A 12,075-nucleotide genomic window follows, 5' to 3' on the forward strand; every position below is an offset into this window, starting at 1 on the left:
GAAGAGCAGCCACATGAGCTGTAGATGACTTAACAAAGGGACCATTTGTGCTTTTCTATATGTTTGACTTTGTAACAAGAAGTCTTATTGTGCTTTTTATGAGCTAAACCAACTCAAAGGAAGGTGAAATATTGTAGTGGAGGGAAAGGGAGAAGATGTTCTCCAAATTTTTGGATGTAAAATTCAGAAAACCTCAGACATTTGTTAGAGGAAATTAATGAACAAACAGAATGATGAAAACCAAGGAACACATTGAAGAGTTCAGCGAGAAAGTTGGGAAAACATTGAAAAGCAAGACTGTGTTATAAAATAATATCCAATCCTAGAGAGCTCTGTTTGATCCATCATCCAGAAATGGAAATAATTTAAAATAGAAAGCCCTCTGAGACATGGTTGTCCACTTAGGCTGACAGGGTAGGTAAGGAGGATTTTATTGGAGAAGCAGCCAGCAGTATGGAGATGGATTATTCCAACAGGAAAAACTAAACATTACAATCCTTAACAGACTGGCATTAACTGGCATCATTAATTACTTTAAATCTTTTTTTATTGAAATGCTGCTGCCGGCGTTGTCAACTGTATGACAAAGAAAAGCTGTCACTTGTGCACTTTTGACTTTATTATGACGATAAGGAAATTAAGGAATAAAGATTTTGTTATTTTTGTGAAACACAAACAGTCCGATGAAGCAAACATCTGCTGACTAGTCAGTAGTTGCAAATCAAATATATCAATTGTGCAACAACACTAAATGACTCCAGTATTTCAACATGAGAAATCCAAACTACAGAGCTCCTCAGTGAAATGATTTAGGAGCTAAACTGACCTGCAAACAGTCGCTTGGCGTGAAACAGATTTCGCTTTCCAAACTGCAGCAAATGGTTTCCTCAGTTGCCAAACCCGTACATGGAGTCGTGACGTAAAATAAGTAGGAACGAAGTGGGGAGCATCCAAGTTTCAGGAATCAATTTAATTATCAATATGCAGCCCGAGATTCAGCCACTAATTATTGATGTGGTTCCTTTGTTCTCGTCAGATGGAAGTTATGCATGAATTAGTAAAAGAACAAGTGTGAAAAATAGATATGTTGTCAAGGAAAAGGGTGGAAGATGGTGTCATTCCCGCCGCCTGAGGGAAGAAAGTTGCTCTGAAGTGTGGTAGCCAAAAAGACGGGGGAACAGACTCTGGACTGGGCATGCGGCATCAAAGTTAATATTTTGTTCTTTTTTTTTTTTTGTAAAATAAACTCCTTTTCATTTACTTGAATCTCATCTTTGTCATTAATTCACCTCCGTTCGGTTTGGCAAACCTGAAAGTGGGGCACCGATGCTTATATTTTAATGAAATACTACAATGAATTAAAACAGCATTATAGTTGTAATAATAATAATAATAATAATAATGATAGTAAAATTCTGTTGTTTTAATACAGTGACATAATTTGCACATTTACATTTTAATTCATGTCTTGTCTTGGTGTTTCAGAAATAAGGTGTAAAACTGAATTGCACTCAAACAAACAAAAATCAATAAATTAAACTCTGATTATCTTTATTTGAGTATGTATCTCTCCCCGTTCTTCAAAAACACTTAATAATAACAGAAAAAACTTGATGTGTGACCACTGAGTGGGGGTGAATTTAGCAGAGCTGAGCCTGCGCCGCGTGATGTTTTGTATCGATGTACTCTTATTTCAGATCTCCCCTGTTTCTGTTCATCCAGCTTCACACAGATCCAGACACTTTGTCTTAGGACCGATATAGCTTATAAAAAACAAACAACGAAAAAAAACTCAACAGATTTTAAACACTGTCGGCGTCAACAAGATAAAGATTTCATCGCATCAGTCCCAACGCTGGGGGTGAACGCCCTGTTTTGGTGAGGAATAGGAGAGCTCAACCGCATTTTAGGCTCACACTACGTCTTATTGGTGCGTTCAAGGTTAACAATTGAATTTAGTTTCCCTTTTTTTTCTGTCTCTTCAGATTGGAGGGGTGAGGGAGAAAAAAAACAAATCCCTTTAGAGAGAAAGCAAGATGCTCTTAGATCAATCAATCACGCTAAAAACTAGAGAAATGGCACTTTTAAATGAAATTCTCTTGTCTTGGCCAGAGCTCAGCTTGAAAAGGCTGGTCGCATGAGGGTTTAAATGGAAATCTATTTTCTGGGCTGAAAATCAAACTGGCTATCATTCTGTCCTTCCTCACCTCTCTCTTGGGAACGTGTCAGATATATAACACTCAGTCATTTTCTCAGCTGTCAAATAATGCTCTCACCAGGCTCTGTCCCCGTACCCATGCAGTCAGCTTCAAATCCCAATCTGCTAAGATGGCCCTGTGTGTACAGTTTCAAAAAAAAAAAGAGAAAGAAAGGAAAAAAAGACGTGTCTGGGATTCTAAAGAGATTCGTTTCATTTTATTTATTATTAATAAGTATGTGCGCTTCATAAGGGTCGGGATTGAGGTAGCATAGCAAAGTAGGTCGTGACAGAGGTTAGTACTGCATTAGCGACTGTCACTGTGGGGACAGAGGACAGCAGACAACAGGGCCGTCCACTCCTCCTCACTCACAGTCACACACTCGCACACACACACACACACTCTCTCACGCACGCAGACCAACAAATTCTGAAGGTCCAAGGCGTTCTGTCACGGATGTGAGCCAGCAGGCCGTGACACACATGGAGGGCAGCGTCTGGAACAGGAGGACACGTCCAGTCTGTCTTTTGTGCTTACGCGCACAGATGCATGGCATAGTGTTTATATATGACAGGGGCGTTTGACCTGCCAGATTGCATATTGTTTGCCCTTGCCAAAGATTAGCATAAAGAAATAAATCTCCAACTTGGTTTTCTTTTTTCTTTTTTTTTTTTTTGATACTTTTTTATGATGATTTCTCTTCTTCTTTTAGGCCAGCCATCATTCCGCATGCATAGATTTTCCCAGTCTAAGGAACAGATGAATCCTCTCTGAGTCTTTGTATCAGCATCTGCTTCTCGGAGTTGGCTTATGGAAATCAGTCTCATTACTTCTGCCTTCCTACAGTTCAAACTCTCACATGAAAACATAATGACCCGGGCTGTTTCTGTTGCATGCACTGTCAGTCAATGATTCCTTTTTTTTTCTTTTTTGATGTTCTAAGTCTCTTCAGTTTCTAGCCTCGGAAAGTCTTGGATAATTACAAGGGTAAAAAGGCCCTCTATCAGTGCAGATTAGCACCACCTCTGCAGACCGAACTCCGCACTTTCTTTTATCTCCTCGACTGCAGTTGGAAGAGGAGTTACGTAACTCTCACCTTAGGGACCCATCCGACTTTCCACCCATCTCATGTCTTTCTCGGCATGACGAGGGTGGCTGCGTGTTCTGTGCTATTTGATGTGCACGTTTGAAGCAGCCACGTGACCCAGCCTGAAAGGATGTGCCTGTTGTTCGCATCTCTCGCCGCTTTGCCCCAAACTCCCCAAGAAATGTGTTTAAAAGCACAGCAAAGTTGGGCTTTTTCTCTCCCCCCCCCTGGTTCTACATTTAACACCTGAAATCAGAATGTCAAAATGGTGCTGCTGGTGGTTAGCCTCCTGTTTCCCGCCTACTTCTTTTATTTTTTCCTCAAAGGATGCTATGTCATTAGCTGGTTCTGAAAGACCTCCCTGCCCCCCGCTGTCGTTTTTCTGCAGGATAGAGAAACCATTTCATTTGCCTTCTGCAGTGAGGTAAAGCTTCTTTATGGAGTCCAAACTTCAACGTTCTGCTTTGCGAACCCGCATTCCCTCTTTCAGATTGATGTTTCACTTTGCCACGAGAACTTGAGCAATTCTTGCTGACCAATCACACTCCCTAATCGAGCTGTACCTTCAGGACAGCAGTGGCCAATATAAAAGGTTTTAAAGAGTATGGCTTAAGGAATGCTACAAAGTAAATGCTCAAAATGACTTTTTCACCCTAATTGTAAGTCCACCCTATAGAGGAAACTCTATTTTAGCCACATTTATTCTTTATCCAAACAACACCAGATAACACCATTATAGCGTAACAGCAAGTAGGTCCTGCTCAAATACTGGCTTGGGCCTTTTACATTTTGTCTTGATGCATGCTGAGGTTTCTTCAGGTACTCCAGCCTCCTCTCACAGTACAAAACCTAATCATTAAGTCATGCATGAACAGCTGCCATGTGTCTCCCTGTTGTCCTGTGGTGAACTGGTGATTGTAATGTAATTCTCTGTTGCTTCCAGAACATTCATTCTTCAGTTTTCAACGCCCACTTTGGACTGAGGATTTAGGATTGAGTCAGTTGCAAAGTATGGACAGCTAACTATGGTTTCTTGCTAGTTTCTTTGTGGTAATTGGAGCTATAGTGTTTAATAGGGATTTTCTGCAATGGATGTTTGGTCTAACCCTTACGAAAATACAATTTAGTTAGCCAAAAGCACTTGAAGACCATAGCGGCCGTAGCTCTGGGAGTCGGCTGAGGTACTTCGGGCGTTTGCGTAGGAAGCCTTCCAGGCAACCTGAATGCCAAGCCCTGAGGATGCCCCCTGTGTAGACCTGGATTTTTTTTTCCTTGTAAAATGACCCTGAGAACAGCTGGCGTGGAAGTGTCAGGGGAAAGAGCGAGCTCCCTCGATATTCAATGGGAAAAAATAAGACCAAAAAAATATGGGAGAGACTATTTTGTCGAGAGCAAATGAGTTTCAAATGTCTCAACAGGGGAAAATTTGCTTGGAGCATACATAGTCAGCTGAATAATAGCACAAGCAAATTCAAGAAAATCATGCAAGTCACATTATTCATGAAAAGACAAAAAAAGGCAGATGGGAGCAGTTAGATTTAAATACCGAGAATACAAGACGGGGCCTGACACAATTTTCCTATCAAGTCTCACAACATTTGTGTGGACTGAAGGGAATTGTTGTCACTCACTCCAGCCACCGTCATTGTTTAATCCACCAGATGGTCCAGGAGAGACTACAGGGTCACGGTTAGCAAGCTAAGCAGAATTTTCTATGAAGGCAAATCAACTCGGCCTTTAGCATACCCTATTGGACTGCTTGAAAAAGTTAAAGGATATAAAAGGAGGTGTATCATTTTTAGCTGCAGTTCACCACTCCCCGCCAGTCTGCACAACAACAGAAGGAGTGTAACAAGATCTCGTGGCTCAAGATTTTGCAATATTAAGCACAAATTGCCTTGGAAAAGTACAGTCTGTCTCATAAAACACCATATCTAGTTACTGCCAGCCTTTCATTTTATCTGATGGAGTTTGAGCTATCATAATTTCCTGACATAAAAATGTTTGAAGGTCCTATATTTGTCTTCTATACTCATATTTTTCAGTAGTTTTTAAGTGGGAAAGTCTTTATTGCTGCAATAAAGACCAATAATGACTTCCAGTTTGGCAGTCGGGTCAACATTTAATTTTTAAAGGTTTGACGAAGTCTCTCCCACTCTTACTTTTTCTGTACTACACATTAGCTGCTAATGAGCTAAAGTTAGCGACGGACAAAAATCGATGATGTTGTTTCGCAGGTTTTTAATGTACCTGGATTGTCTTTATTCACCTGGAGTTCCAGATCTGGAATGCCTTTAAAATGCTTTTTGAGATGTATTTATTGCTCTGTTTATGAAATCATAAAATGAGATGGCTCCTTTGTGTCTTTGTTTTATGCTTTATTGTTTGTTTTTTCATTACAACCAACTTAGAATTAGATGAGCATAAAACCTAAAATATGTAGATTTGTCAAACCTGGCCTGGAATATTGCAGACTGATTACATATTTTTAAGAACATTGTCTAGATAAAGATTAAGAATCTTTATTTAATCAATTATTCTTTGGCGTAATATAAAAAGAAAATGAGTAATAAAAGACAGCATGGCTAAACTAATGGGCATACATAAAATAAAGCTAAGAACAATTTAAAAAAAAACACTAAGTGCAAATAAACATTTATTTTGCGATGTTACAGATTTAGTTGTGTCGGAGGGATTCTCATTGCCTAAGGCCATAAAGTGCATCCCTGAGACAACTTGTCCATTTGTCTCATTGATTGAGAAAGTAGTTTCCTGCCGACTTGTGGTTTAAAAATAAAACACACAAACTTCTAAACATAATTTTTAATTACACATATAAACGCACTTCCGTTTCTGGAGTGCCCTCTAGGTTCTGCTCCCAAAAAAGTTCCACCAGAAGTCAAAGGCAAAGAAATATTGGTACAATGCAGTGCCACAGCACCTTACCTCAGGGATTGACTCATCATTTGCAAGAAATTATACAGTATGCCAACTTTCATCTAAATCTGGCTCACCCACCAGGAGATGCGCTGAAATTATCAAGAGCAGCTGCTGCCTGGAAGCTGAGTTAAAAAGATATGCAATTAAGAACGCCATTTTTGTCTTCTGTAGTGTTCCTGTCGCATGTTAAATCGAGGCTCTCTGTGGTCAGTGCTCGCAGCGCTGAGGGATGCATCAAGCATCATCTGAAAGGAAAATAGCTGATTATCATATAGCACATCATTATAGCCCACACTGACAATTATGTAATGCCTTCCTCAAAGCAGCCTGTTGCGTTAAAGAAACCATTCAATCCCTGGGGTCACTTGAAAATGTTGTCGCGTTCTGGCTTAAAAAAAAATAATAATAATAATGTGCCACCCTGGAATTTCTATAGCGTTTTTTTTTTCTTTCTTCTTTTTTTTATGAGGGGAAGTATTGTGCTAAAATTAAAGTTTATTTTCTTAACGCCCTAAATTGATTACATGAATGGTCGTATGCTGGTAATGTAGAAATCTTGAAAGTATTGATGAAAGTATTGAAAATAACTGGCAATTAATCAAAATTTTAAATATGAATTAAAAAGAATTAAAAAATACTATTACAAGCTTGTTTTTTGTTTTTGTTTTTTTTATTCAACAGAATGGTTACATGTTTAAAACTTGATGAGATAGCACACTGGCTACCGTAATAGTGTAACATTATTAATGTCCCTAATTTGACATATCTGTCAAGTCCACCTTAGTTTTGTTTCACCAGCCACTTGTCATGACTCCTCGCATTGTGCGCTCCATCCATAAAAATGTCCTTTGTGACTTGTGTGCGTCACTTTGTAACTTTCTTTGATTACATTCAACCACGTTCTTATTCCAAAGTGATAAACCAACAAGACTTGCGCTGGAATGGTGTCCCGATGCAAGTCTTGTAGTCTCAAAGTTTATACTTGACACGTGGGAAGAACTGGATGGATTACTTTTAATAAATGTTTGATTTTTAGTTAGTATTCAATTCACTAGTCGTTAATTTTCTCCTTTTAGCCTGTGGTTATGGTTTTAGGTGGCATCGCCATCTCCGTTTTTATCTTGCTTTATTCCAAAAGTGTTTTTCTATATTCAAGTAACTAAACTATAGTCATTTCAGCAGTGGTCATTATAAAATGTTAATCATAATGACAAAAAAAATAAATAAAAAAATCAATATTTGATCCAAAAAAAAAATCACTGTGACTGATTTTGACAGATTATAACTCCGTTCAGTTAACAATGTTGAAATTGTTCACCACAGCTTGATTGCCCCCACGAAACATAAGGAAAGCAAAATAAATCGACTGATTAAACACAGCGCCGCTGATCAATGATAAGCTTCAAAGTCTTCTAATCTACTCTGTGTGATCACAGTGTGACATATGGTGTTTGTGAGCTTTTGAACAGTGCCAGTGAGGCCACTACACAGCAGGGGATGTGAGATGGGTATCATTCTGGGTGGCTGGGTTCTCGAGTTGATCCCCGGCGCAGTTGGTCCGCAAGTCAATTAAATGACGTGGCGCCAGAGCAGAGCAGAGCAAGCAGATCAAGAGTGCTTACAGTTCAAGGTGTTAATGAGACGACCTTTGACTTTTTGCTGTGGTTAGCAAAGGCCAGGCGGAGGTGGAGCGTTAAAAAGGGGAAGGTGGCCAAGTAGAGATGTTCTCTGCACCTTGCAATCCAGGCCCTTTTCATCCGTGACCACCAGCTGCTCTACCGCTTCCTGCAACACAGGTAAGAGAGCTTTCCCTCTGTTCCCTCCAGATTTTAGCTGTCAAGATTTACACTTATAATAACCAGGATGAACATAAAAGCGGAGTACGCACGGGATCTATAATTCAACCAATCTGCTGTGCCAAGGAGAATGGCGCGCAGCCAAAAGGAATAGAGGAGTGGCGGACCTGATAGAGTGCTCCGCCAATTTTCTAATGCCTGGCACAAGTATGTTGTTAAAGACACTAAAATTGATTCATTTTACATCCAATAATCTGCAGCACACTACAAGATGTCCACAAAAGGTCTATATAGTTTCTAAATGACTGCTGGATACGGTTTTCACCTTGAAAAAGGAGCCGAACTTTAAACCTGTGAGAAAAATCAATCACACATGACATTTAACTGAGAACTTCAATTGCATTTCTGTGGGTTTTTTTGACAAACCATTTCAACTAATGACCACTAAAACAGCCTGACAGCACTGAGGGTACCATCCTTGAGAAATAAATGAGACATGGAGAATTTCCACAATTGGTGATGTTATGTTTTAAGATTTTTTTATTTTATTTATTTTTTATTAGAAGTTAATAAAAGTGATCTAAGGGACAAGAAGAAGAAAGAAAAGACAAGAAAGCAAAAGAAAGAAAGGTAGAAAAAGGATAATGTATTAACCTGTCTTTTTTGGCAAATTAATAAATTTTTTTCTTGATGCAAAACGTTCCAGATTCAAAGACATTACATGGCTCTTATATGTTTCAAGACTCAAATTTCTTGATCTTTTTTCATTTCATTTTTATTTTTTTTTATTAATATGACATCTCAACACATTTTTTGGTCATTTGACTTCAAAATTATCAAAAATCTACACTGTCAATACGACGGGTTATGGACATTCACAAAATTGAGATTTCTTTTTTGTACAGTTTCAGAATCTTCCACTCTTCCAAATTATTATGCACAGCAGATTTTCTACACATTTTATGGATTATAAAGAATTGCAAACAGTCATTCTTTGTGCAGCGTTAAGTACTACAATCAAGTACTACAGCGTAATGTACTACAATCAAAAGTTATTTCAATCAAAAACATCTTAACAGACTGCGTTACATGTTAACATAGGACCTTCTTCAGTATCACCTGCACAATTCTTGCATCCATTGAACTTGTGAGTTTGTGGAAAGTTTCAGCTTGAGTTTCTTTGCAGGATGTCAGAAAACCTTTTACCCTACCATATTTTCTCCTTTTTCATATAAGAAAAGCAAATATTCTATTTTTTTTCCCCCAGATGATTTATATTTAGTAATGTTTCCATTTATGACAATACTCATAAAAAGCAGGTGTGCCTCAAACGCTGCTCTCGTCTGAACTTTTGAAGATCTTCCATTAGCATGCACAATAAGATGTTTGACTAATTTGATGCGATAACTGTTCTCTAAGATCTCATTAAAACATTCCTTTGATGTCAGATTAAAAAGAGAACTATGCTTACATTGTTGCCTGCACGCTTTGAAGTGTGGCGTTTGCATTGGCTGCCATTCTGTTTTTTGTGTGATATTATGCTCTGCTAGAAGCCTGCTTAGCCTGCAACAATGTCACGGACTCCTGGCAAAATATTTTTCAGTTTCACCAGGAATAAAGTGAGCGGAAAAAAAAAATCTAATTAGGTTTAATTAACACTTTATTTTCTCTTCAGTCCTTGAATTTCATGTGGATTCCCTATTGCATTGTTGAAATCTAACTTCTGCTGTTTTATATGAATTATTTCCTGTATGTTCTCTGTCCAGGTGGTCCCCCCTCCTATATGGCCAGGGTACCATGGACATTCTCCATGCTGTTTCTGCTTGTGCTCCACTCTCCAGGGGCCTCGCTGGCCCCAAACCAGCACCTGTGTGGCTCTCACCTGGTCGACACCCTCTACCTCATTTGTGGGGAGCGAGGATTTTACTACAGCGCGAACCGAGTCCACAAGCGGGACCAGGACACTCTGCTTGGTACGAATGCATCTAAGAGGTGGATTGGTTGTCGTGAGGTTCGGTTATGTAATAGTACCAACTAGCAGAAAGATGTCATGTTGCTGTAAGGTTCTGGAGAGCACTTCATTTAATCATTTAAATGCTCATTTTTTACTCCAAGAGCAGCTTTTGTATGTAACTTCACCATAAACGTATTTTGAGAAAATACAAATTAAACTGTAAACAAAGATCAGCATTTTAAAAGGATGCCATCTTTAAGATGCCATAGAAGTATAAATCTGAAAGGTGTGGCATGTAAGGTCAATACCTTCAGCATATTTGCACAGATGGAGACTGCAATTAACCAGTTGTGTTTGCAAAACAGCTGATGTCTGATTTAATGGACAGCAACTGTGAGCGTTGGTTCATAGGTATTGCTGCAGAAAGTAAATACGACTTAGGTCTGGACTTTAACTAGACCATTCCAAAGTCAAGATGCTTTGATCTATACCATCCACTGTAGCTCTGCCTTGTCGGGGGTCGCAGTTCTTTTGGAAGAACAATTTCTGACTCAGTGTTCTGCCTCTATCGGGGTTTTGCTCAAGACTGTTCAGTGTTTGACTCAATTCACGTTTTCATCGATTCTAACCAGCCTCCAGTTTTGGAACATACATACAGCAGGAGGTGGTGCTTTTACAGACCTTGCATGAATTTGGAAGTGATTCCTAGCCGCCAATTGCAATCTGCTGAATCATCTGATAAGGCAGAGTAACATAAAATGATGGTCTCCCATCTTGTTTGCCACTCTTTCGCTGATCAACACCTTAATTGTTTGGCTGAGAATATGACAAGAAACTTATCTTATGCAATCTTATGATGTGACATCTTTCTACTACAGGTGAGGGAACTTACCTGTTCACAGAATCTCACTTGAAAACTACCCCTTGACTCTGGGAAGTTTTTTTTTTCTTTTGTAAAGTATTACTTCTGATTTGCAGAAGGTAAGTTTGTCTGCTTCCTTTTGTGGCAGGAGTTGGGAAATTAACAGCATTACTTTGCCTGACGACCCCCCCCCCCAATCTAGCTTTGTTCACCCACACTGTTTGCACACTGCATTGAAAAGTTCAAGCTTAATAGCAAGAAAGGGCCACATTTGATGGCTGGAGGAAAGATGTTTCTTTTTTTTTTTGAAAGCAACAACATGCAGAAAACTTCACTGAACTGAACGTCACCATTGGTCCAGGGCATCATTAAGTCATTCTGCAGCTTCTTTTTATAAAGACATGCAATTGGTTTAGGATCGCTTTAAACTTGTGTTATGTGACAAATCCATTCATCACAAATCCTGTGAAATCCCAACATTCCTCATTAAGCTATTCCCTAAACACATTATTTAGATCTTCCACCTCAAACGTTCTGCTGATGCTTTGAAGCAAACATCAGGGTGCATCGGTTATGCTATGCTTCTGCTGGTGCGTCATCGTTTATTCTCATCCCCCTGCCCCCCCCTTTCCCCTCACTGTTGAGGCAGAAACTAACAAGGCTAAATGGATCGCTGCAATCAATAGTTTTGCTACGTGTCGACTTTCCGCGAGAGTCTTAGCAGTAATGGTGTTTTCAGCTCTTTTGGCTCGAGCGCAGCAGGGTTTTAATGCGGCGTTATGGGAACTTTTTCTGCTTCTAAAGGGCTCCTGGCGAAAAGGGCCGGAATGGAGGAGCGGCGGTGGAGGGCCCAGTCTGCCCGTGACGAGCCCAAGGTGAAGAGAGGCATTGTGGAGCGATGCTGCCACAAGCCGTGCAGCATCCACCACCTGGAGGACTACTGCAACTGACCACTCCGCGACCGGCGCCACTCGTAGCTTGTAAAGAAGGTCCGGAAGTCAATTTCTGTCCCCGACGCTCGCTGGCTATGTCTTATCAAGTGAGGGAAATAAAGCTTCATGACCCATAACCCGAGGCTCCTCTCTGCAATGATGGAGTTTGTGTTTTTTGTCAGCTGGTGTGGGTAAAGAAAAAAAAAAAGGCAAAAAGTGGGCTGCAGCCGGCGGCTGCGGTCCTGGAGTGCCCTCTGCTGGCTGAGAAGCGACATGGCAAAGATGGAGCGCACAAAAAGCCTGAAG

At 39.9% G+C, this 12,075-nt stretch overlaps 1 protein-coding gene across 1 annotated transcript; it reads left to right on the forward strand.

Moving 5' to 3' along the window:
• Nucleotides 1–7,941: 7,941 nt before the first annotated feature.
• Nucleotides 7,942–11,896, forward strand: insb (preproinsulin b). The gene is made up of 3 exons (XM_055034512.1): nt 7,942–8,021; nt 9,788–9,994; nt 11,642–11,896. Exons 2-3 carry the CDS (start codon nt 9,805–9,807, stop codon nt 11,785–11,787), a joined length of 336 nt encoding a protein of 111 aa, XP_054890487.1. The 5' UTR covers nt 7,942–8,021; nt 9,788–9,804; the 3' UTR covers nt 11,788–11,896.
• The last annotated feature ends 179 nt before the right edge of the window (nt 11,897–12,075 follow it).

The sequence above is a fragment of the Poeciliopsis prolifica genome, unplaced genomic scaffold, assembly GCF_027474105.1.
Source record: "Poeciliopsis prolifica strain line A6 unplaced genomic scaffold, Auburn_PproV2 SCAFFOLD009, whole genome shotgun sequence".
Taxonomy (NCBI): Eukaryota; Metazoa; Chordata; class Actinopteri; order Cyprinodontiformes; family Poeciliidae; genus Poeciliopsis; species Poeciliopsis prolifica.

Coding starts and splice junctions, on each gene's coding strand:
- insb (XM_055034512.1), top strand. CDS start 9,805: ATGGCCAGGGTACCATGGACATTCTCCATGCTGTTTCTGCTTGTGCTC. Junction 9,995..11,641: donor GGACCAGGACACTCTGCTTG/GTACGAATGCAT, acceptor CTGCTTCTAAAG/GGCTCCTGGCGAAAAGGGCC.